We start from the raw sequence: 26,449 nt of genomic DNA on the forward strand, positions 1-26,449 counted from the left end.
GGATTAAGGGGTTGTCTAATTCTCTGTGGCCTTTAACCCTATAATGGCAACAGGATGGATTCCTGAACCAGGCCACGTGAAGCTGATGTCTCTTTGTATCTCTTGCACAATCTATGGATCACATTTCTGGCCATTTTTTTCAGTTAATATGGCCACATTTCCACTTGGGAAAAGATCTCTGGCCTTCTGCCCATATTTAAGATCTGCAAAAGTGTCTGGAGCTTCAAAGATAAAGAGAAGTAAAAACTGACCTTTTACAGGTCTCGGTGAAAAAGGACATGCCAGAAGCAGGGCAATAAAGACAAAAATATGTTGGGTTTATTCTTTCTAATGTACCATTCTCCTCCAAGTCAGACATTGATAAAGTCAAGTGCACCAGAAAAAGCATATTTACCTCATATTTTCCTTCCTGTGTACAGTCACATACATTTCGTAGACTCTCCCTTGGGGAATGGCCCCAGCGGGAATCAGCAAGCTTACTCCTGAATAGCAAAAGAGAAAAGCAGTCACATAAGACCTGTGAATCAAAAGGGAACTTCACAGAATGCCTTTGAAGCAAGTGAAAAGGAATGAGGAGATTCTGTGGCCACATAGCCATAATCCTGCTGCTTTTTCTCTAAAGACATGTAAATATTCATAGCTGCCCTGCTTTCCTTCCTTATTGGCCTTATTTGTTACCACAGCTCCCTCAGAACCGTTATGGAATTACTTAAAGGAATGATGTAATTTTTAAACTCCTGCTTTATTTAAGGAAGAGACAGATGGTTTCACTGTTGTTTTCCTTGTAAAAGGAGGGGAAAACCAACAACTGCTCTTAAAATCTCAAACAGCTGTAATGATGGATTGTTTCTAATTAAAAAAAAAAAAATCCCCACAAGATTCAAAGTCAGGGAAATGCTAACCTCAACAGTATCAAAAAATGTTTATTTCTGAAGTATCTGGTTAGCATCGGTGTTTTCCTGCAACAGAATAATAATTGGTGGAGAACTTCTTTCATCATAACGTAACTCTAGAGAGTGAACACAACTGCGAGTTTTCGTCACAGCAGGTCAAGCAAGTTTTTACGTAGTTGCTAATTGGTGCATTTTGTAGAACTATTGGATTGAGCTCTGTTCTAAGTTAACTGTGCTGATAGCAGTGGTTTGCAACTTGAGCTTGCAGCAAAATCACCTGCAGGTTTTGCTAAAGTACAGATTACTGGATCCTACGCCCAGAGTTTCTATTCAGAAGGTCTGGGGAAACTGTAGTTCTAACAAATCGCCAGGTGATGGCAATGATGGTGGTCTGCAGACCACACTGTAGGAATCATGGGCTTGCACCGCTGCGGTGTCATCAGAGGGTAATTCACGGTGGGCAGCAACTTGAAGATACTTAGCTCCATGATTTTATTCTAATAAATGCAGTTAATTTCAACTCAGTAAAACTTTACAGACATGATTGTGAGGATAGTATTTTGCATGCTGTGAATGCCAAGAAGTAAAAGACAGCATTCTTGTCTTTGAGTAGCTTATTTAACTAGCAAGGGGATGGAATACGCCATATGAGCACAAGACAATAAGGAATCTGCCCAACCACGTTGGAAAGTCTCAAGAGTAAAGGACAGAGAGTTAAAGAGGTATAGTTATTCAAAGCCTTTGTATATCTGGTTGAAAGTGTTGAGGCATGGCCTTCTTGAGAAGACAAGTAACATGAGCCTTGGGGTGCTGTGGGAAGTGGAATGTCACGCTCATGTCAGGATGGTTTGGTGAGGCACAGAGTGGAAGCAGGAGGACCACACATGAGGCACCCAAGCCTCAGTATTTTTATTTTTTCCAGTGGGAACAATGAAATGTACCTTTATGTTTCTTACGGGGATGAAACAGACTATGGATGTAAAGTAGCAAGAATAAGGCCTGACACATATTAGGTAACTACCGTTACTGTATTAAATAAAATAATGCATGCAGATCACCGATGCCCAGAACATATTTAAAACATGCTAGCTCCCTCCTTTCCACTTAAGAAGACTTTATAATAATTCATATGTGAAAAAGTGACAGACGTAGAAATGCAAAGGAGAGGTAGAATCCAGTGGATATCATGAAAAAATAAAACTGTCTTGGGAATAATATAATGTTTAAACGATGAAAGAACAATAGAGTATATTTTGATCTATTCATTTGGTTGACTATTAAAAATATATTTAAAATCATGATTTTAAAAAGCATGCAATAGCATGAGAATGAGAAAAATTTGAATAAAAGCACTTTATGTAATGTGTGATCTCAGCTATGTAAAATATATTTTAAAAAAGGAAAAATGATATTCCATTAAATATTTCAATTTATTAAAATATACTTTTGAAGATATGGGGTGAAAAATTGCCAAGGTGCTGAAATGGGGGACTGAATGAGAGGAAGAGTCAAAGACAAGTTCACATTCAGACGTGAAGACCAACTGGTTCTGTATATTACTTGGCTCTATGGCTGTTTACACATTATATTCTCTTCTTATGCTACATGTAAACCTTAGTTCAATCAAACTGTTTCTTTTTACTGTGTTCACAAAATAATCTGTCTGATCCAAAAGAGCTACTGTACATTTACAGAGGAATCCATTAAACCCTCTCATCATAACTGATAGTTCCCAACCCATTACTACTACTGATTAATGAATACCAAACTTTTATCAAACATTATGAGTCACTAACTTCAGTTCACTATTTAAGAGCGTTATGGGGCTTATGCTCTAGAAGCAGATAACTAAACAAACTGAAAGCTGAGTAATACTACAAAAAGACACGTGATGAAGCTGTGATTCTCGGTAGGTATATCAGAGGTTGGAGTGAGTACCTTATAAATACCTTGAGCCTGAAGACTGTGTAATAAAGAGTTAACAAATGAAGATCTGATGTCTATTATCATGTCCTCTGATCATCTAAAAATTCGTATTCTGAAGTACTGCTTCCTGTAGGAAATTGGAACTGAACCAACTGATATGTTTTCTAATTAATTTGTCCTTTTAAAGTGTGATGACCACACTGGGGGCTTCTGGCTTAATGTCGCCTTTTGAAGCGCTATTAAAAAGAAGGTCAATGACAGTTCTAAATTATGCCTCAGCAGAAAGCTGTGAGTGTAATATTTCTAGAGGAAGTGTTTTCAGAGTTGGTTGGAGAAAGATAAACGGTTTTGCTGATTTTGACGTAGGTAATGTCTGGTTTACACTGAAAGTAGATTTGGGTTAGACAGGATACATTTAACTTCTCAGGCCTCATGAAAACAAATAATAAAGATTCTGGCACAAGAATAAGTTTTCAAGCTCTGTCTCTGCAAATGTAAAGACCTTTAAGAATTACCTGAATTGGGAATGATAAGGTGACCGCCGAGGGAGTTGAAGGTGCCAAACGCAGTGCAGGATGGGTCCGTCTGCCTTGCTAGACTCTGATTCTTCAGGTTGAGGGCCTCATTCTCCAACAAGGATTGGGTCATCTGAGGGGACAGCTTTGATGCAAACTCAGAGAGGTCATCTTGGGGTGTGACAGCACCTGAGGTATTGTACACTTTGATTTTCAGGTTAGGCAGTGGATCCAGAATTGGAGAGTTGGTCATTGGGATTTTGTCCGAAACATCATGCAAGGCATAAACGGGTCCTCTGTACATGGCTGCAGCTGACGTGAGGTCTGGGGGTACTGCCAGGAGATCTGAGTCAGAAGGAGAAGGAACGTCCATTTGCATTCTTCACTCAGGCAACCTACACTAGCCAGACGCACCCCGACACTTTCTGAGCCAACAGCAAAGCAAGTCAACAGATATTAGCACTGGATAGACTCTAAAATTCTGCTGAGAACAGGGCAATTAGATAACTAGGATCTGTTTTATTACTGGCTACAAATAAACAGACAAGTTCATTCTGTATTTCGCCTTGAAGTCTACTTATTGTGTCTATGGTACTTAGTTATTTCAACAAATTGGATTCGTAGGCAGTGATCCTCACTAGCTGACTAGGTAATAGCTTCTCTTGTCTATACTGGATTTGGGTTCATCTGTAGACCACTGTATTCATAGCAATACAAGATGTCTTGTCAAAAGGAAAAAAAAGGAAACTCAAAAAATCAATCAACCAATCTGTGTACTCTTCAAATAAAAGTTTAAAAGTAGGACAGAGAGGGCCTCCCTGGTGGCGCAGTTATTAAGAATCCACCTGCCAATGCAGGGGACATGGGTTCAAGCCCTGGTCCAGGAAGATCCCACATGCCGCGGAACAACTAAGCCCGTGTGCCACAACTACTGAGCCTGCGCTCTAGAGACCGTGTGCCACAACTACTGAAGCCCATGCGCCTAGAGCCCGTGCTCCGCAACAAGAGAAGCCACCGCAACGAGAAGCCTGCTCACCGCTACGAAGAGTAGCCCCCGCTCGTCGCAACTAGAGAAAGCCTGCGTGCGGCAACGAAGACCCAACACGGCCAAAAGTAAATAAATAATTAAAAAAAAAAAAAAGTATGACAGAGAAACCTGTTAGAGAAGGAAAAAAAAAAAAAAGATCTGTGCACCTTGTCAACTCTAATTTGTTATAATCAACAAAACAGACGAAAACCTCTGTCTTCATGGAGTTTACATTCCAGCTGATGTGACTGCATTCCAACCTGGTGATGTCACTGATTCTGAAGACACACAGGGAGGCTGCTTACATGCATTAGTCCAAGTGTGAAGTGCAATGTCAACTGACCTTGCCTTGCTGCCTTGATGTTCACAGGCTGAAAGCCTCCATTGAGTGCAGAAGAGTCAATAATATCAGACTCAAAGTCACGGTGATTCTTCCGATACACAAAGAGGGCCACAACTACAGAAATGGCCAGGCAAACTATCACAGCGATCACAACGCCAACATACAGAGCAACGTCGTCTGAATCAGGAGCAGCTAAATGGGAAAAGGAAACATTGAATTAAATGGTTAGAGAAATTTCCCACAGTACACATACGTATTGCTATAATTTGTTTAGACATTTATTGCCTTTTTTATAGGTGAGTTTCAAAGCTATATAAAACTGTGGTCTTTCGGTGGAAAATTATCTCTGATTTCTTTCTCTTTCTCACTCTGCATCTATCCACTCACTGATCTATCTTAAGTTGGGCAACATAACAGACCATTTATTACAAGGCATAAAAAGAAACTGGAGCTAAAACCATCTCAACCCACAGGGAAAAAAAGTTTATTACTAATTTCAGGTGGAAAAGTTTGGAAGGCAGCTTTGAATTCTCTTATAGTTCTTTATAAACATAAACACTCTGTTAGAAACATCTGGCATGTTCTGAATCTGTATATTTATTGAACCAGAATATTTTTCTAAGTACCATTCCAAGTCGCAAATTACCTTCCACAGCACTCTTCTCACTTTCCCCTAAATCAGTGAAGGGGTGGGTGGGAACAGTGGAACTAAGCAAAGCAAACACTGGGAGCAAACATGTTGGGTTTGAAAGGTGTACTTTCAGGAGACCCAGATCTGGGGAGCAGAGGTTAACACTGATAACTCCAGGCTTTTGCTACAGATTCAGTATTACCTCTGAGAACCCGGAGCTTCTCACGGTTTCTTGTCAGAGATTTACATTTGAGCTACTCATTACTGGAATAAAATACAGCTCTATGGTGTACCGAGTAAGATAAAGGCCTGGTTCAGCGATCAGAAAGGTCAGCCTACCCCCAAAAAGGCCATTAAGCATTTGATTAACATGGTGTGAGGTCAGCTGGGAGGTCTGTCTCTGGGTAAGGCAAGAAGAAAAATCCTATAAATGTTGCATGTTGCCTTTGTGGCAATAGAACATGCTCTGATCCAACGGCAAATGGTGATAAAAGCTGATAATTTAAAGACAACAAACCAATAAAATTAAACCTTTCCTGAACCCCTTAGACATCTTTAAGTCTCCATTTTTAGTTTTCTGTGACCCACAAAAACTGTCAGCAAAATTAACCCAAGCTGTTCCCGTCACTGTGAAAGGTGATTAAGCTGGTACTTCAGATGGTCAAGAACAACCTTTTTTATGCTCAGTTTTATACATGTGCATTTTGCAGGAAGAGAATTTTCAGGTTTGTAGGTCCCATGGCTTCCTAAAAGTCACGGAACCACTACTCTCTCCTAAGACTCACAGCCACGTGGTTTATGCGGTGAAATGACTCCTCATTTTGATTGCCAGCGGCCCACGTGATCACCCACATTCTCATGTCACGTATCTTCAACACACTAACAGTAAAAAAGAATTCCCTATGGGAAATCGCTCCATCTCTTCTAGGATTTTGTGTTTAAAGGTACTGTATGTAAAAGAATCCCTTCTTTTTTAAACAACTGTCTTTCCCAAAGTTTCTATGATACCTGCTCAAGCATCAATCAAGACAATATGCGCGGATCTTTTCGGGAAACCAGTGACATACCAAGCTCTCCTGGTTGTGTGGGGACTACTTCCCAAGTGCTGACTTCACTTTGCTGCTGGGTTTCATTTGAGGCCCTACAGCAGCATTCTGAACTCTGGTCAGAAAGTGCATCTAAAATCCTTAATGTTTTACTTTACCAGGCTCTAATTACTTATTCAATATTCATGATTTCTAAATCAACAGATCTGCATTTTCTCAACCCTTTTCTTTTTAGCATTCGAACCCTGCCCTTTATTTAGATCCACATATTTCATGATATGTTTTGTCAGCTACTGGGACTTAAGCTTTGAATGGTAGATAGATTTTAAAGCTGGCAGAGGCTTGAAATGACCCTTTCTTCTTTTCAGCAGTGAAACTCTAATTTGTTTTTCATGTTAGAATATACTAGGCGCCTATTTCCTGTGTGCACATCTGTGATCCAAAGAAAGGTAAACTTGAATTGGGGGCAATAACGTTAAACGATTATTCAGCAACATAAAAACCAAACATCAAACTTACAAGAAAATCCATATTCATTCTGGGTTCTCTGCTCAGTTGAAATAGGATAAATGAAACCTTGAAAAGAAACAGAAAAATGAAACAAAAATGGGAACAAAATCAAATTAATGAGGGAAACAAAATGAGAAGCATGAAAAATGGTTTAATTAAAATAAAAGGAGAAGAAACCTGGGTCCTTTAAAATTCTGGTTCAGTACAGAATTACGATTTTGCATCTCCTGTCTGCTCTGGAGCCTCACTAAGAATTAATAAGTAGGCAGATTGAATTTCAGAGCCAAAACTGGTCTCGAGTCACTAACTTTGGAGCGCTTAAAGTCTTTCTTTTATTGAGCATGAACTCTAATGGATCTAATTTATTTCAGACATCAAGGGTCATTAGCATAAGGAAAATCTTTTTTCCTTATCCCTGCCATATGCCTTAATTCCCAGGACATATTCAGTAAGGGTCTAAACAGTTTTTTCCTCTTTTATTTAATCATAACAGCTTGCTCTTGGTCTAACAGAACTAAAGAAGGCCTGTCGTCATTGGTCAAAGGTTAAATACCCATTTACAGAGCTGAGCAAGACCACCTCTCCTCCTTCCATCTCAAATCTACCTTTTGGATTTTCAGTTGTTTCTTGCCCCTCCATTTAATAGGAATCCAATAGGTTTTGCCCAGGGACTGAGCAGTTTGTCAATGCAATGGAAACTGGATTGCTTTTTACTTGAAATCATTCAAAAATCAATAGGGCCTAGAGGTTATAAGGTTGTTTATTTTAGGGCTTCAGAGGAATAGGGTGAATTGGGCAAAATAAAAACCCCATCCCAACAGTAAATGCAGAAATAACACTAGCGGTTTTATTCTTCTTTCTTTTTTAGTGTATTCCAAGGAGGAAACTGATTGATGATGATGATGATGATGATGATGATGATGATTGATGATAATAGCAATAATGTGAAGTAGAAGATTGGGAGAAAACATTTTTAAAATGTGGAACACGAACTTTTTGAAATGAAAATCTTTGGAAAAATTTAAAGTATCACATAGCTAGCACCCCCAGTTTCCTAATATTTAACATTCTGTAACATATGAATTCATCAAATGACACAGCACCATTTGGATTAACGGAATGAAGATGAATAAGAACCATGTGAATTAAACTTTCCGAGTAACACTCAAGGGCAAAAAAATGTAGAGAAACTGCAAGAATCACAATTGGTTCAAAATTAAAGGCCTCTAATGCTCTAACACTAAAGGTAACTCTAAATCGTGCCTTATGTAGATCTTCTGTAATTTGCTGAACACGCAGTTCTTACAAGCTATTTACCTATTTTGGGGAACTAATTCAGGAGAAACATGCAGTGCTACCTTAATGAAAGAGAGGTTTGCTGTAGCACAGACAGGTTTGCTCTCAATTAATTTTTAATGCTTTATTTTAGAGCGATGATTGCAACCTCCTACTCAGTTTTATAAACATTATATTCCTATTCCAGTTGTCTGAGTCCATGTATTAGGTTTGATGTTCATTTTTAAACACTTCTGTCTGGTAATAACCTTTTTCCATTTGTATTCTGTGAACTCAATAAAAGGACATCTGGGACATACACAGGCACAAGAAAAAAGGTTATTTTTGAAACCCAAAGACTTAAGACAATATAATTTCACTGCTAGTACAGGGGACCCAGGTAAGTGATGTCATTGTTGTAGGGGTGATTTTAAGGGGAGGAATGTCGAAAGATTTTTCTTTTTTTTTTTTTTTCTTTGCAGGTGAGAGGGCCCAGAAGCAAGCATAAAATAGTGTATTTGGGGATGGTCTGATGTTCACCCTGAAAATTTTGATAAGAATCAGGGTGGGCCTGCTGGAGTAAGCAGAAGAGCTGTATCTTATAAAGGTAGAAGCCTATCTCCAGAGAGATAGGTCTGAAATTTCACCCTGTGAAGCAGTTCTGGGTTTTCCTTGGCTTTCATCTCTACTTCCCAACAGAATCCCTGTTCTTGACAGGCAGACCAAGGAATAATAAAAAGGAAATTTATAATCTCTACTTTCCTGTGTTTCTGTAGATCTGGACTGCTCAATAAATACTTTTGTGCCTTGTGGTAATTTATCTGAGACTTATATTTCCAGGCACAGAACTGGAATCTATTCATTCATTCATTCATTCATTCATTCACCTAACAAATACTCTTGAACCCTATTACTATATGCTGGCTTCTATTTTAGGCATAGGGGTACAATGACAAACAAGATGGGAAAAGTCACTGCTTTCATTCTTGTTTAACAGAAAATAAACAAGTAAACAAAATTATCAAGGTCATTTCAAATGCTGAAAAAGTCCTCTTGGAAAATAAAAAAAAAAATGTAATGTGATTGATTGGAGATAAAACAATGACCAACTTAGGGAATCAGGGAAGAATTTTCTGTTGAAATGAAATTTAAACTGAAGCTTGCACAAGAAGAAAGAATCAGCCAAGTAAAGATCTGGAGGGAACAATGTTCCACGAAGAGGGACAGTGGATGCAAAAGTCCTGACATAAAAACGAAGCAGTCAGACGGTAGTGAGTGAAAGGAAAGAGGGAAGGGGTAGGCTCAGAGCGGAGCGCAGCAGCCAGATCTTGTAGGCCTGGTGGTCCACCATGAGGAGTTCCAATTTTATTCTAACTGAAATGCAAATACTGTCATCAGACGTAATGTTGAAAAGATCACTATGGGGAGTGAAGTGACAGGATCTTATCGATGGTTTCTACAAAACTTGGCCTGGGAGATGTCTATCAATAGGTATATATATATCATATATTTAATGAAGTGTTTGCATGTGAGGTTCCTCTAAAATTAAAAAAAAAAAAGTCTATTAGTTATTTCTCACAGCTAATAGTGACCAATCTAGCCACACTGTTATTTTCCTACATGGGAAAATTTAAAACAGACAAGTATTAAGTACACTCACCAATGGTTCAACACCCCAATTTACTCTGTTAAAGAAACACTGATAAAGAGTTTTGGAAGGCAACTCTGTAAAACTTTTTCCATCCTTTTCAAAACACTTCTGCAACTACACAACTAAAACATCACTTAGGAGGCTGGGTATCAGAATAGAAGGGGATTACTGTTCTATCCCCCAAATGAGGGGAATATAGAATCACTTGCTAGAGTTTGTTTTTATACTTCTCCATCTGATCCATCTTTCACGGAACAACAGGGAACATCTTCTTCAGTTAATGAGGTGATCCTTTTGAGAGAAGTCCTAGCAATGATGAAAAATCGCGTCTCTGGCAGAACACAGTGCAAAATAATTGTTTTCAGTGTCACTATCAACAGCCTGGTTCATAAGTTAGGGATTTCAGTTAACTTTCCTACTACTTGAAAGGCAGGTCGATTGAAAAAGCACCTCAGCTGTTGGCCAAGGCAGTGAAACCGAGTTTTTCAATCTCATGGACTTCAGTTTGATTCCCAGCCCTGTCAGTTCCTTAACTGTGAGAGCTTGGTCAAACTAAATACTTCCTTTCTCTAATGAAGTATTAGAGTTTTCTAATCTGTGTAAGGGATTATGAATATGCCCTTCCATATAATTGTGGAAAGGATAAATGAGATTTATAAAGTGCTGGTACATTGAAAGCAATCAATAAGTGACAACCATAGCAATATCATTATGATGCACATTATAAGTACACTAAGACAATGGCTCTTAAGAGCAGTAGAGTTGACACGGCCTATTATTCAATAAAATGAGTAGGAAATTTGCTTGAATTTCAGGATTCCTCGTTATGACAGAGACAAGGAGCCCAGTTTTTCTGAAAAGCCACAAGAAATGGACTCTTTTAAGTACTGTCTACTCTTTCACCCTCTCCTTTTAAAGAGGTTTATTCCTGGCCTTTGTGGCTTCTGGCAAAGATACAGGGGCATGTTTCAGAAGCAAATTTCCAAGGCCAGAGAGCAACTTGATACTAAAATGATTTCTCAACCAGAGGTGGTGCCACTTCTAAATGGGGTGTTTGGAAATAGGGCAGAAGAGGTGTTTTTGCTTCTCATAATGATTAGGGGGTTGTTTGAGGCATTTAGTGAGTGAGGGCCAAGGGTACTAAATGTCCTGCAATGGGAGGAACAGTCTTGCCATGGAAGAACTGTGTGGAACAAAATGTACCTCCATGGATAACAGCTTTCAAAATCACCTCCCATGGACTGACAGAGGAGCACAGAGCAATAGTGGGCTGTTCTTAAATAGTTAGTGAAATGCTTCTTATGCTAAGCCATGTCGTAATTGCTCAAAACATCCATCTAAGAGATTATCTAGTTCAACTTTCTTTCAGATGAGGAGAATCAGTCCCCAAAACGGGAAGTGATATTTTAAAGTTAAGGAAAGTGTTGAGACTCAAATTTGGTTTCCATCCTCCTGTGAGTAAAGCTGACAATGTGCAGGTTTTGCACTGTCCAGCTCTGGGAGGCCCTGTTCACAGTTGTGTTGCCTGTGGATCTGGATTGTTAACGTAACAATGTTGCGGCTGATGGTGGTTAAATGACTTGAGGAAGGAATGACTTTCCTAATTTTCACAAAGTCATCCTCGAGACTAGAGATGGGGTTCGCCCATATTTTTCAGCTGATGTTCAACTGTTATAAAAGATGAGAGCCCATCCCAAGCGTCTTAAAAAGGAAAGTGAGCTTTCCTTGGTTTTATACAGCAGCAAGTAATATCAGGTTATCCTTCAGGACATGGCTCTTAATTGTGCAATGTCTGAATATCGCCTGTTTGGTGGGTTTACATTTGGGAAATCTCAGGAACAACACCAGGAACTATATTTAAATCTTCATTTCCCTAATAAACACCAACTAGATATTTCTAGTCTTTTAAATTTTCTTTTCATGCAATACGAATAATAGACAATAGTCAAAATGATGATTTTATGACTAAATTTTTTAAAGATAATGCAAACTTTTTATGCCAGAAGTAGTATTTTAATAGAAAAAGTTATCAAGCAAATATGCCGATGTGAGAAACGTTAGAACTTCCGAAAACCAAGTCTATGCCCCTTACTAACTCGCAAACCCCCAGGATGTTAGAGTTAAAATAGATCATCTTTAGAATTCCCTCTTCTAACCCCTCTGTACTTGCAGACGGAGGAGCCAGAGCACAGAGCAATGAAGGGACTTGCCTCACATCACAAAGCTGATGAAACAGCAAAGCGAGGGGCAGATCCCAGCTCTTAGGCTACAGCCCCGTCATTTTTATACGTATTGTCTAAGGAATAGATTTAAATGAGGAGAGACAAGGAAATAATAGAAAAGGGCTTGATATGTTCACGGCTTAATCTGCAATTCAGTTATTGAATGAGGTAATGCTAATTCTTTAGACTAGAAAATAACCTCTCCATTTGAAATGTTATCATTGATACTCATGAGAAAGTTAAAACAGAGATTTTTGCCCTTAAATAAAACAACTTCTAAATAGTGTCTTCTGTTGCAAGTGTGGGGTAAGCAAAGAGGTGCACCATACTTGGGCATCTCTACTCTAATGTAATTGGAGAGCCATGCTAGAATGACGTTAGTTGTTAATGTATGATAATCACTTTGTATTTGGCACAGAACCTACCAAAATGTAAATATTTAAAAGAGAAACATTGTTTCCCTCAAAAATGATGCCAACAGGAAAAAAGGAATAAACATCAAAAATTGAAGGGACACTACACATAAGAAGAAAATCACATTTTAAAGCAATGAAAGCTGATCACCACTTGCTTTCAGCCTCCAAGAGCCCACATGGAAAAAGGCTTATTTCAAAATGAGACAGATGTGGGTTCATACACTGGTTCTTACACTAACTTGTGGATGCTGGTGGGCTCTTTCAATTTTATGCCTCGGTTCCTTCCGTACCAAGATAGAGCTATTATTAGGGGGATATCAAAAGTTCTGTTTGTAAGATTATTTTTTGTACCTTTTGAGTTTTATTAAGTTGAACTCAGGTCAATTTTGCTTCAGTTTCGCCACGTCTAACATAGTAGATTGGAGTTAGAAGCAATTAATGCCAGGGCCTTAAGTCATTATATTAGGTGGAAAGTGAATAAAATTAAAATTACATCTGCAATTCCTTTAAACTAAAATATATATATGATACAGTAATGTTTACACTCTCTAGAGTTTGAGAACCATTGAGCCAGATTTGAGAGAGACATAAAAGGGAAGTCTTTATGTAGCTGTCTTGGAATTAACTCTGTCTTTAGATTAGCTATCAAGTTTGTAGCCAAAAGGAAGATGGGTGGAGTTTTTTTTACGGTGTTCCTGCTTGCCTTCAAGGTTACTCATTATATTTCAATATGGAGCTGTGTCTATGGCCTTAATACATGTAAACAGATTTTATGATATTGTGAGGATTAAATAAAATAGATGATGAATTCATATCTCATATGGGGAGTAGTATATAAATTATGAATATGACATAACTCAATTCTAACTTATAAAAGCATTAAGTGTGTTCTGTAAAAGTCCATGTTTTTAAATCATCAAGCTTTTGGTTAGTTTTAGAATATTTATCCATCTGAAGTACAATAGGTCACTTCAGGAGATCTGGCCTCACTTTTATGACCCTAGCATTAGAAGAATCTCTCTTCTCCATGGATTTTCCTCTCTCCTTGACCTGGCTGCCTGGTCTTTCTTTTTGCCAGTGACCTTACACCAAGCCAACATATGTGACTTTTCTCATTCCAATTACATTTCTTCTGATGCAAATGTTCTCATTAAAAACCTCAAGGGCCATTCAAAATAAACATGACCAGATTTTGTTGTTTTTTTTTTTTTTTCTTTTAGGTTGGTTCTTATCTAACCAGCCCATCAGGACTGCACTAATGATGTCAAAGGTCAGGTCTGTCAAAGACCCTCACAGTCATTTATTATAATTTACCACTCTTCTGAGGGTTTATTTATTGACAAGGGCTTAAGGAACTCCAAATAAAGGAATACATAAATCCTAGGACATGACAACAAAAATTGAAAAGAACATTTGCTTATCACTGATGTCAGTTATCTAAATTGCCACCGTAATTTGTGCTCCAGCCTTCACAGGACAGTGGGCCATGCTTCACTAACTGATCCACAGCCCTGTTCCTAACACTGACAACCACAGCCTTCTGAAAATGAACAGCAGGGAATGGACATCTCAAATATAAAACCCTTATCTCGTGACCCACAGAAGGTGACGAATAAATGTCTGAAATTTAATCCAACAGTTGAGTAAAATCAAACCCACAGATCAGCTGCCCAAGCATTTTCAGTGCAGTGTTTTCTAACCCCATCAACGCTCCTTCAGAAAAAGGATAAATTATTAAATCCAAAGGCAGTGATAAATAAATCCATAGTATTAAAGACATCTGATAGAAAAAGTAAAGTGATGAAAAGTCCTGAAGTAAAGAGGCCAATTCCTAGCATACATCACCCCATCTTCTGGGTTTTTAGGCAAAAAGAAAACAAGCAAAAGCGCTGGCCCTGCCCCTATGTGATCTTGAAGGAGTCCTAGCTTTGCTGCAGTTGTGAAAGGTGGTACCTTTCTTAATCCCGTCGGAGGAGTTTACTTTGCATCCTGGAAGCTGAAGACTTTGCATTTGTCCTCTCACACCAATCTGTTTGGGGGCTCCCTAGGTGTTCAGCAGGTTTCTGTGGGCTAAAGTTCCTAACCACATCCCTGCTTTCAAAATCAGGAAAATGTTTTACCAGAAAGGAAAAAATGCAAAAGTAAACCACACTCATGATACCGGAGACAGCAGAGCACTGTGTTGGGCAGCCAGTCCTCGGACAGAAGATTTATTTGCCAGCCGGGACACTACGCATATCAAGGACTATACAAACACAGTTATGACATCAACTTCTTCCAAACTACAGATAAAAGCACTCACTGTCTGACACTCACAATTATGCTTTCCTATCAAACCGCTGTGTTGACAAGAATTTCACTGGAAACTGACTAGCGCCTTCTCAAATGCCTACCATGGCGGTGATAAACACATCATGCTAAAGCGAAGAGCAGCCTATTTGTAAATTATTTCCTCACATTAAATGCACCTGGGATTCTGGGGGCCCTGGTATGCAGTGTGTCCGCACTACAATTCACACACAGAGTTCTGCCACTTCCTCTGTAAGTGAGAATTAATGGAAGAGCAGGGTGACATGTAAATTTTTTAATGAGTAGAAAGTGCTAAATTTGCAGACTGCATAACATTTTAATTTCCCAAAGTCAGGAAGTTCACTGATGCAGACACAATACTAGGCAGTTCTTGTTTGTAAATTGCAATTTCTAATTTGTCTACTGTGGCATAAACCCTCTTCAGCAAGCAGTAATTCTAAATGCAGATTTGAACTCTTACATATCTCTATGTGAGACTCCAATCTTCAAATGGGATTAAAAACCAAAGTCTGTAGGAATAGCTGCGGTCACGTAATAATCTACTTGAGTGTATTCATAAGTATATATAATGTACCATTTCTGGACCAAGCCACATATATAGTCCTTAGGTTGCTATTTTCAAAAGGAAGAGGTAAGCATGGATAAACCATTATATGCCAACCATAACAGAGCAGATCTTACTACAAATTCATTATAAAGATTATAAAAGTTAAAAGTTATCAGGTCTTGGTAATACAATCGTGTTTCAACGTAAATGGTAAATATGCTTATTGGCTTAGCAGTTTGGGGATTGTCTTAAGTGCTTTTTTTTATTCTCTTGTACCTCTTTCTCTCTGTGTCGAGTGTGGCCGCTCTCTTTCTCCCCAAAACCATTTTATGCAAATCCTATTTCAAAACCATATGGCAAAACCTTGAGCTACTTTCATATAATCTTAGAGATGACATAAAGAAACCTGAATGGGTACACAGCACAAGAGACCTTCCATTACTGCCTTCTGAATAAGATACACTATTCTATATTGTTCAGTAAAATACGGTCTTATCTATTATTAACGTTAACTTTCTTGTATCCGAGGTATCAGACATGTGTGCTTATTTTCAGTAGTGAAAAACATGCCAAGTCATCTGCCCTTTCTTGTTCAATGCAATCCATATCTCTTGGCATACCTAAGAACTCCAGTATTAAATTTTGTTTTCTAATTAACAATGTGCTTATAAAGCAATAATGCCCAACTTCTTTCTGGTATATTAAGTGACTCTTAACAGTTTTTAATTATCCTTTAATAATGCATTCTAGTGAAATAACACCAATTCCTGGAAGTTCCTAATTTGAAAGCGGTGTCTCCAGTGTAAGAACTACTTTTTCAGACCACTGAGGATATACCCAGTGTAATATATACATGATATATGTTATACTTCAATAACTACTGTGTTTGGACAGCTTAAAAATTTGGTGGAGCTTCTGAAATTGCTTAAAGACCATGACCTTTTTTCACAAATGGAAATTATATAGCATCACATAATGAATCCAACTTACTGAAGAGTTTAAGAATAAGTATGGTTGCAAGGACAGAGTGATAGGTATACGATAAGCAACTGGGAAATAATGCAGAACTGTAATTCAGTTCCAAATCCCCGTGTCTTCACAATCCTTTTATATGTGTACTTGGTTTACTGGCTATAAGTAACTCTTGCCACCAAGGATTTTATACAACTAGGATTTTATACAAGTATTTTATGCAAATACTTTTTATGTAACCGAATCTAAATCTAATCTAATTTGAATCAATGTGACCAAATTCCCAGGACAGATCAGTAATATTGCTACATCTCAAATAACGAACTGAGACTCCTGTTTCCAAGATCATGCAGTTGTTCTAGCCAATCCTCAACACTCCTTTTTAAAAAGTCATTTACAATTATAAGCATAATGAAATACTCAACAGAAAGAATATTGAGAATAGAAAGCATATTGAAAAAGAAAAAAATTACCTGTAATCTCACTAGCGTAAATAAATAAATTTCATTCATCTTTTTCCTAAGCTTACTTTTATAGTTATGACTAAATGCCTACATAAATCCATATTCTGCTTTTCCATGTTAAACCACCATAAATATTTTACTGGTTATATGATATTCCACCTTATGGAAATAGCACTTATTACTTAATCATTGCTCTAGTATTGGACTTTTGTGTTTTGCATTTTTTACAATAAACTACAAAGAATATGAATGCATTTGGCACATGCATTTTAGGTGTTCATATTAATTGCTTAAAACTTATTCACTGATATAGGATTCCTGGATCAAAGGAGAGGAATAATTTTAAAGCTCTTAAACTCATATTGTCAAACTGCTTCCCCAAATAATCATAAAAATTTGTGTTCCCATTTGCAAAATACAAGAGATTCTACTTTAGTGCACATTTGCTAACATTTAGCATTGTTATATCTTTAAAATATTGAATAATTTTGTAAATAAATAACCTCGAAGTCTTTTGGTTAAGTTGGCATTGAGGAAATATCTGTATTTTTAAGATGTCTTACACAAAAAATTTGGTAAACAATTTAGAAAACTTTTAATTATCCAACAAAAAATTAAACATTCTAAAAACTATAAAGTCTAAGAAAAAAAGTATCTAAATTAAAACTATGAGCAAAACCAATCTCTAATATGTGTTACTTAAGCAAAATGGGAAATGGAATTAAGAATGGCCCAATTAGATAGTCAAAGCCATTAATTGGACATTTTAAAATAAAGATAGAACTATAAGTTCCACTTCTTAACTTTCAATCTTTCTCTACAACTGTGATTTAAGTATGTTTCTCATAAACAATATAAAACTGGATTTTTCCTATAATTTTGAATTTCCTTTAACAGGTAAATTTAATTAATTTCCATTATTATCCTTGATATATGATAATCCCTAATATATACCATCTTATTTGTTTTCATTTAACTATACTTTTTCTTTTTTGCTCCTTTTCTGCCCTTAAAAATCTTATTTTGAATTTATATATTCAACCTTTATGTGTGTAGTCAGTCTTAACATTTTAATTGGGACACTTGAATCAGTAAAGCTTAACACAAGTAGTACTACTGTTCTTCTGAACAACACACAAAAATTAGAACATTTTAACTTAGATTACACCTTCCCATATTCTGTGTTAATGTTGTCTATAGTTTAGTTCCATTTTATTTTTAACTGCCCCTTAACTTGTCCCTCAATTTTTTAAAGAATCGATTTTCATATGTTTAGTAGTTTATTCATTGAGAGTTTGTGAGTAGTAAGCTCTATCTTGATTATCTCAAAAACTTTAAATTTTGCTCTCTTGAATAATAAATATGGGACTTTTTCATTCTATCTTCCATGTGTTTTAACCTACCTTTTATATAATCACTCATTTTATCTTTCCTCCTTGTATTCTGAGAAGTTTCATGAGATCTACATTCCAGTTTACCAATTTTCTCTTCAGCTGTATCTAAAGCTGTCTCTGATCTGATGTTTAATTTTCCATTGAGTTCTAACTTCCAGTGGATCACATTCCATTTGATTTTTCCCCAAATCTGTCTGTCCTCTTTATAATATTCTTTTCTTTCATTTGTGCTTATATTCCTTTTAAAAATAGTTTGTCTTTTTATTTATTTTATAGCCTCACTCAGGTTGCTGTAGGAGTCCATGTTATTAAAGTACTAACTCACCTATTTATTATGTTGCCAACTCTCTCTTACAGCAGACTATTCCCTTGGGTGATATAAAACTTTATTTTGTAAATTCATTTTCAGGAGTGGGCTATCTTTGTCATAGACCAATGCAGTTGGGTTGTGAAAAGAACTCTAGAAAACGGCTTGCTGTTCACTTCCGCTGGTACCCCAGTTTTACTAACTTTATAAACTGCACATACTTTGCTTTTTGTTCCCTGTACTGTATCTTAGACTCCATACCCAGAAGTGGGTGTCGGATTGCGGTTTTATCACAGGTTTAAGTGAAGACTTCATTTTTCTTTTCTCTACCATGAATTTTCCTGTAGCTTTGCTGGGCTGATGGGTAAAAAATTTCTAGTTATTTTTCATGGTGAGGGCAGCCATTTATGAGACCCAGTTTTATTCAAGGTTCTGGCTTTCAACTCTCAGCCTCAGAACTGAAATCCTAAAGTCTAATCCCCAGGACTTACATCCATGTCTAACGCTCCTCTCGGTTATTCTGGTGTCCACTCATAGAGGCATACTTCTCTAGATTTGAGTTCCTACTTCATTTCTGCCACTTGAGGATTTCTCTTTCTTTTGAACTTGATATGCCCTCTCTCTCTCTCTCTCTCTCACACACACACACACACACACACACACACACACTCCAAATGTGTGTATGTCTTTTAAGTTTAAACATTTTATCCAATATTTCTACATATTTTGAGTCAAAGGTCTTTACAATGAGAGAAATGGCTAAGGAAGAAATATGTCTGAATATTATTCTAAACAAATTAGTGAATGAACACTGACAGCAATATTTTCTATATATTTCACATTGTATTGCTCTTAAGTACCAATCTGACTTTTAAAATATACTACACTATGTTATCTAGGTGACTCTGAATTCTACTGACATCCATTATGAACTCCAAATTTCTCCTTCCTAGCAGTATATCTACATTTATATCCAAATCATTTGTAGACAATTTTGAGTAGATTCAGAGGTTGTACTGCCTCCCTAGTTTAATGGTAAGTAGGCTAGCTTTATTTTGAGAGAAATAGCTCTTTATCAGTATTGCAATATTATCAGTGCATTGAAGACACTAATTTTCATAAAGTAAATAAACATTAAATGATAACTCCTAATTGTCAACTGCAAGTTTCTAGCTGTCTTTTCTACTCCCATTCTTTTTCTTAATGCAGACCATGTCCCTCTTACAAGCTTGCTACTTACACTATCAGAAAGCCTTTTGTTTTCCAAAATAAGGACCAAGAACATTATCATTTCTTTGCAAAACTGTGTCAGCAATACTATGCCAGAAACACCCAGCTTACTGGTAAACAGAAACTATAGCTTTCACTGTAAAATACTATAATTATTCAGTGCAACAGTATCTGAGGTTTTTATCACTGAGGAAATCAATAATAGCACAAACTACAGTTCTCCTTTGCACTAGAGTAGATACAGCAGGGCAGATGAAAGAGTTTATTGACCTAGTAGAGATCGTTACTACAGCAAATCAGAATTATGAAAGGAAACAGCTTTTTAACTAATTAATTCAAACACCCAAATGTTCCAGGCTAATAAGAGACTTGATAAAGAAATAAACAAACAACAAATAACATCTCTTGTAGCCTCATTTCCCTTCCTTACTTACACACACACCTCGTGCCATCATTATTGGTAAACATCCAATCATTAGAAAAAATTCTATTAATGCTGTAAGAAATCAGCTAGATGCTAAGGGGATGCTATGTCATGAAAGTCTTAACTTGAATATTTCATGCTTGTATTTGACAAATGTCATAATTTATCATGTGTCATTTGTGTAACTAATAAAAGGCCCAATGTTCCATCTTGCAGCATTGTACTCCTTGTTAAATACGTTGCTTTAGGAATTTTAAAATATGCACAATAGAAACAGTAGGCATTAAATCACACAAAGTTGAAAAGTATAATATTGAGAAAGGGAGTGAGAGAGAGAGAGAAACTTCAAATATTGCTACTTTCAATCACATGAATCAATTTGTTCAGCACTAAAAGAATACTAAATTTTAAAAATGTTAAAAAATAACTTGTGTATGGTATGTTTTCATTTTAATCCTCAACTCAGACTAACACCAAGAGGAACAAGCCCTGGATCTCTGGATAAATGGTTAGTAAAAGAGCTGTATTCTTTTCATTCTGTGTTTCTGGTACAAACTTAGATGCACAGTAGTCGTTCCCAAATCACAACCAGAAGCTATGCTTTACACCCAGCTGCAGTCTGTTCTCAAAGAATACCATGTACCGTGGACAGAAAAGTAAGAGGCCCACTGGATTTTTATTCCGTATCAGCAATGTAATTGCCTATTTGTATTTTAAGTAAGGTTTCTTTTTAAAGGCCCCTGTGTGTATAGACTCTGAAAAGTAAACAGAATTTCATAAATGTGCCAAAAATAAAATATCTTATTCTTAAATGAGAAATACAAATACTTCCACACAAATACATTTGGTTGCTTATATTCCACAAGCAATCTGTAATGTGTTATAAGAAATGTCAACATTTGGCTGCCATTAGTTAAGATCCAAAGACAGCACACTGTTTGATCCATTCATCTGTTACAGGTGTGATTTCAGAACAATTCTTAGTACCTTAATTCATGGTCATAAAAGGGATGGTAAATTCTGTACATCTAAGGGCTCCTCAATAGAGGAGTGAGAGTCTGCAAATATGGAAATCAAACCACCATCTCATTAAGAAAATCTAAGGAAAAAAGCCATGAAAAATGTGGAATATTTAGCTTATAGCACCTATTATATTCCTGAGCCAATCTTCTACACCCATTTTTTAAAATTTATGTTTCATAAACATTAGTCCCTTTAGATAAACGTTATAATTTCTAATACAAACCCAGCATTTTCAAGGTGTTGTGAAGATGTTCCCACTAAACACTTGTAAACTGGTAAATCTACTTGCAGAAATAGTTCCTGTCCTTATACATATATTTTAAATTTCATGGACACTGGTTCAGTAACAGCCATGAATTAGAAGTAAAGAGCTTACTTTTTGGAAGTCATGTGACTCTATGAGGAGTTCAGGGTGCCCTTTTGTGCACTATAATAAAACTGAGTAGCACTTCCCTGCCCTGAAAAGAATGACAGCCCCTCCATGGAAACAACTAAATCCCCTTCTGCTCATGGGAAAGCAATACTGTGTGTGTCATGTGTTAACTGGATACAGTTATTATTCATTCTGGGTTCTGCGAGATTCATTTTTTTCCAGTTTTGACAGAGACCCATGATATTGGTATAGTATTGCATTTTTGTTTAGGAAATTTTTAGTTTTTGATATTTCCTTCAAAGAAATCCAAATGGTTAAACCCCAGGCCTCCCCAGTGTCTGTCATTTGCTCAAACAGACTTACTCTGCATGCACAGACCATCCGTGCAGTTCTTGGACTGCAAGACGAGGCCGTCGCAGTCCTTGCCTCCGTTCTTGGGCGCTGGTGCCGTGCACTCCCTCCTGCGCCAGTGCGTGCACTCGGTCCCGCAAGTCGACCACTTGCTCCATGAGGTCCACCTGCCATCCACTGCCACACAAAAACCAGCATCGGGTCAAAGGCACAAGGAGCTTTTTGAGGGCAGAGAGGAGCAGAGCACAAGCAGAAAGAAAACACCACCAAACACTGAAGAAAACGCGCCCCCGAGGAACACTACATTCATTTTAACTGCTGAAGTCCTGCATGCTCTACATACACTGTGTGTGGGCTCTTCGAACCTCCCTTACGAGGTGTGTGACTATTTCGTCACTGACCAAGCAAACGGAAGCTTAATGGGACACACAGAAACCAAAGCTGTCACCAGGAGCTGCATAAACGTAAATCCTGGCGGTGACCCTTTTTCTATTAAAGGGGAAACTTCTGGATTTTGGATTGAAAATTAGGGAACCTCTTTTTGGATCCAAGATTCCTTCCTGCATAATGTAATGTGGGTAGTGCAAGTAAACCTCTGTGGGGTTCAGGAGAAGAGGTTGGTAGAGTGTGGAAGAAATCCATCCACCCATCCATCCATCCATCTACCCACCTACCCGCACCCCTCATCTACATCCTATACACTCTTTTTATTTTTTCATCCATGTTGCTTGATTCTAACATCTTCTGCAATGACTTCTTGAAAAGACTATATTATTTTCCATTTATTATTTGATGATTTCATTCCATTATTTGATGATATATGTTGCTATTTTTAATTTAAAAATAATATTTAAGCACATTCCTAATTTTTTCCTCTGATTCAGTCATTTAGAATAGATTCACTTTCTTCTTAATTTTTGTGCTTGACTTGTTAGTAAACTTCACTGATAAAGAGCTAAGATATCTCTATTTTAAAAACACACAACTTAAATACTCTAGTACGTTCTTTAAAGGTTCTTACATAAATAAGAGGAAAATATTAAAATAAGAGTTAAATTTTTTAAAATTTCCCTGAAATACATAAATAATCATCTACGATTCAATGTAAGACAATCGCAAACATCATTTATTGAACATGCAATGTACACGTGTTATACCTATATATTGACAGAAATTAGATAAATTTTAATAATCTACATAGTTTGGGAAATCTGTGTGATTTCATATTCAAATTATTGTGTAACTATATGTATTATGCATAATATGTATAGAGATATAAATATGCCCACATGAAAAAATGATGAAAGTATTAATATTTCAATTGTACAGTCAGCTATATAAGCAACTCCCAGCTATCTGAAGAAAAGACATTTGCTTTGACCTAGACCATCCCAAAGTACACACACAAACACACATTTCAACTAAATGCTCAGTGCATTTCTAATTGTGGGAGTCAGTATGCAGACAAAATATAGGAGCGTACAAGAGAAAATACTGAAATTCTTAGCCTAGCTAAGTGTCAAAGTTTGTTCCGTAAATAAAAGCTCTCAAAGGGTTCAGTGTGGGATACTGTTTTGATATTCGGAAATGAAAACAGGAATATAAAATTTATATTATGGTTTTCTCTCCAGTTCACTTCTCCAACCCATCTCTGAGAAAGTTCTACTAAAAGGATGAACCTGACAAAAGTTAGGCACAATAAAGGGAAGTAAGTAGTCTTTGTATCTAAATAATGAAAGTGACAATATAATAGCTACCCCAATGGAATACAATAAATTTATGCGTTATTTCAAAATAATTTTAGTTTAATTTTTTTAATATATTGTATAATTGGGCATTTTAGTGGGTTTTGGTTTTGGCAAACATTAACTTCAATTTACCAAAGAATAACAGTTTGGGACAACATGAGATAGCACAGAAAGATGTTCAGAGGCAAAGGGATGCAATCTTGCTATAGGTATCACTGCAAATAACTCAAAAATAGGTGACCAACGTGTACAGATAATAGCTGACTGCACTGTATTTTCAAAATCCATTAGCTCACATGTCACAAAGCTTAGACTTCCTTTTAATTCATTCCAGATGTTTTATTGGCCTTTGCCCAGAAACTGACACCAAATGTCCAGTACTTCACCTAAAACATTTTCTAAAATTCAGTTCCAATTAACTTCCATGGCTTTCTGGAGATCAAGGGTTGTTATCCTAAATGTGTGGCTTTCAATGCTGCTCAAATGCCTTGAATTACAGATCCTGCAATCTTGGCTCCAACAGTTTTGTTGAGTAATAGAGAGGGATTATGTTCATGTGTGTTTAATCTCTTGTTTTATAGTATTTTGTATGTTAGGGTAATAAAGTTAAGTACTCTTTTGGGGGAAAAGACTTGAGGTCCCAGCAATGTAAGCACTGAATGGGATGATGGATTTAAATAATGTTTACCACACACTCAGGTGAAGAATAAGGCTTTGTGGGATTTCCCTGGTGGTGCAGTGGTTAAGAATCCGCCTGCCAGTGCAGGGAACATGGGTTCGAGCCCTGGTCTGGGAAGATCCCCCATGCCGCGGAGCAACTAAGCCTGTGAGCCACAACTACTGAGCCTGCGCTCTAGAGCCCGTGAGCCACAGCTACTGAGCCCGGGCACTGCAACTACTGAAGCCCGCGTGCTCTAGGGCCCACGTGCTGCAACCACTGAGCCCGTGTGCTGCAACTACTGAAGCCCTCATGCCTAGAGCCTGTGCTCTGCAACAAGAGAAGCCACCGCAATGAGAAGCCTGCGCACCACAACGAAGAGTAGCCCCTGCTCACTGCAACTAGAAAAAGCCCGTGAGCAGCAACGAAGACCCAACGCAGCCAAAAAAAAAAAAAGAATAAGGCTTTGTATATATACCCTAAAACTTATTTCTAGAATGGGAGGAGACATTTAGAATGAGAGCGCTGGTTTGCTTACCTGGGCATAACGTGGTGCAGGCTATTTTCTGCACACTCTGCCCTTCACAGAAGGCACCACCATTCAGTGGGGCTGGGTTGGTGCAGGTCCTTGTGCGCTTCTGATACCCTCGTCCACAGCGGCTGTTACACACAGACCACTCTGTCCAGGTAGACCAGCCACCGTTTACTGGAAAGAGATAAAAAATAAAATGTGAATTAAACGTGTGCATACACACAGAGACACACAAACCACACACAACACATAGAAGTGGTATCCCAAGTGACCATAAAAAAATCGAAAACTTCAAAGCTATAGGAGACCCTGGATATCATTTCACACATATATACAATGGAATATTACTCAGGCATAAAAAGAAACGAAATTGAGTTATTTGCAGTGAGGTGGATGGACCTAGAGTCTGTCATACAGAGTGAAGTAAGTCAGAAAGAGAAAAACAAATACCGTATGCTAACACATATATATGGAATCTAAAAAAAAAAGAAAAGGCTGTGAAAAACCTAGGGGCAGGACAGGAATAAAAACGCAGATGTAGAGAATGGACTTGAGGACACGGGGAGGGGGAAGGGTAAGCTGGGACAAAGTGAGAGAGTGGCATGGACATATATACACTACCAAATGTAAAATAGACAGCTAGTGGGAAGCAGCTGCATAGCACAGGGAGATCAGCTCGGTGCTTTGTGACCACCTAGAGGGGTGGGATGGGGAGGGTGGGAGGGAGGGAGATGCAAGAGGGAAGAGAAATGGGAACATATTGTATATGTATAACTGATTCACTTTGTTATAAAGCAGAAACTAACACACCATCGTAAAGCAATTATACTCCAATAAAGATATTTAAAAAAAAATAAAATTGCATTGCAGAGCTGAAGAATCTAGGCACAGAGATAAATAAAATGAATTATCAACATCTATTTACCTATTCAGAAAATAGGACTCTCCTTAGCCAGTGTTATTTAAAAAAAAATCCCCGTACCTAGTAAAGCTCCAAAAATTACTTTTGGCAACTTATCTCAAATAACATATGTTTACATCCTTATACCGAGGCTGTGAGTGGCTATGAAGCATGGGAACTGATAAAATCATTGAGTCTTTTCTTAATAACAGACGACTGATTATTTTTCTTTAGCATATGTAAACTTTATAACCTTTTAAGGGCTTTTAGTTAGTTTCATTGATAAGTGAATCTAGTTTTTCAAGAAGTCTTGATAGCTGGATTTTTAACTAATTGAGTATCTATTTGAATGAATTAGCGATTAGTTGATGTAACTGAAATGGACACCTATTTTGTGTATACAGGCTATTTACGGTGTTTGATGGAGCTGTCAGTATTGGTGCGATGATAAAACCTACTCCCTAACACTGTGTTCACTACCTCTGGAGATCTTGCTCTAGAAAATACTCTGACATACTTTTGTATTTCAATATATGAGCCTGTGAAGTTATTTTAATTAAGCAGTTTCTAACAAAAAATATTTGCTGGTGGTAAAACACGGCACAACTAGTATATGTACCTGCTTCCTGATGGTGAAGAAGAGTGTTACTCAGATAACACAAGCCTTACATGTGAACATCATATGCCGATCATCTCCTTCTCTAGAAACTTATTCAATAGACAATAATCATGAATGTGTTATACATACAGACATAGACTA

General features: G+C 37.3%; 1 protein-coding gene across 2 annotated transcripts in view; it reads right to left on the bottom strand.

The window, feature by feature from the left end:
* UNC5C (unc-5 netrin receptor C) overlaps positions 1–26,449 on the bottom strand; it is a 410,747-nt gene that overhangs the window by 38,585 nt on the left and 345,713 nt on the right. Inside the window, exons 6-11 of one of the 2 annotated variants that reach the window (XM_068542465.1) lie at positions 24,795–24,962; positions 21,863–22,027; positions 6,901–6,957; positions 4,705–4,896; positions 3,335–3,679; positions 395–482 (exon numbers count right to left, since the gene is read on the bottom strand). In XM_068542465.1, the coding sequence (XP_068398566.1) occupies positions 395–482; positions 3,335–3,679; positions 4,705–4,896; positions 6,901–6,957; positions 21,863–22,027; positions 24,795–24,962 (1,015 nt within the window). The remainder of the gene's footprint in view (positions 1–394; positions 483–3,334; positions 3,680–4,704; positions 4,897–6,900; positions 6,958–21,862; positions 22,028–24,794; positions 24,963–26,449) is intronic. The other variant, XM_068542466.1, reaches the window with a different exon arrangement.

This window comes from Eschrichtius robustus, chromosome 4 (assembly GCF_028021215.1).
Source record: "Eschrichtius robustus isolate mEscRob2 chromosome 4, mEscRob2.pri, whole genome shotgun sequence".
Classification (NCBI taxonomy): domain Eukaryota; kingdom Metazoa; phylum Chordata; class Mammalia; order Artiodactyla; family Eschrichtiidae; genus Eschrichtius; species Eschrichtius robustus.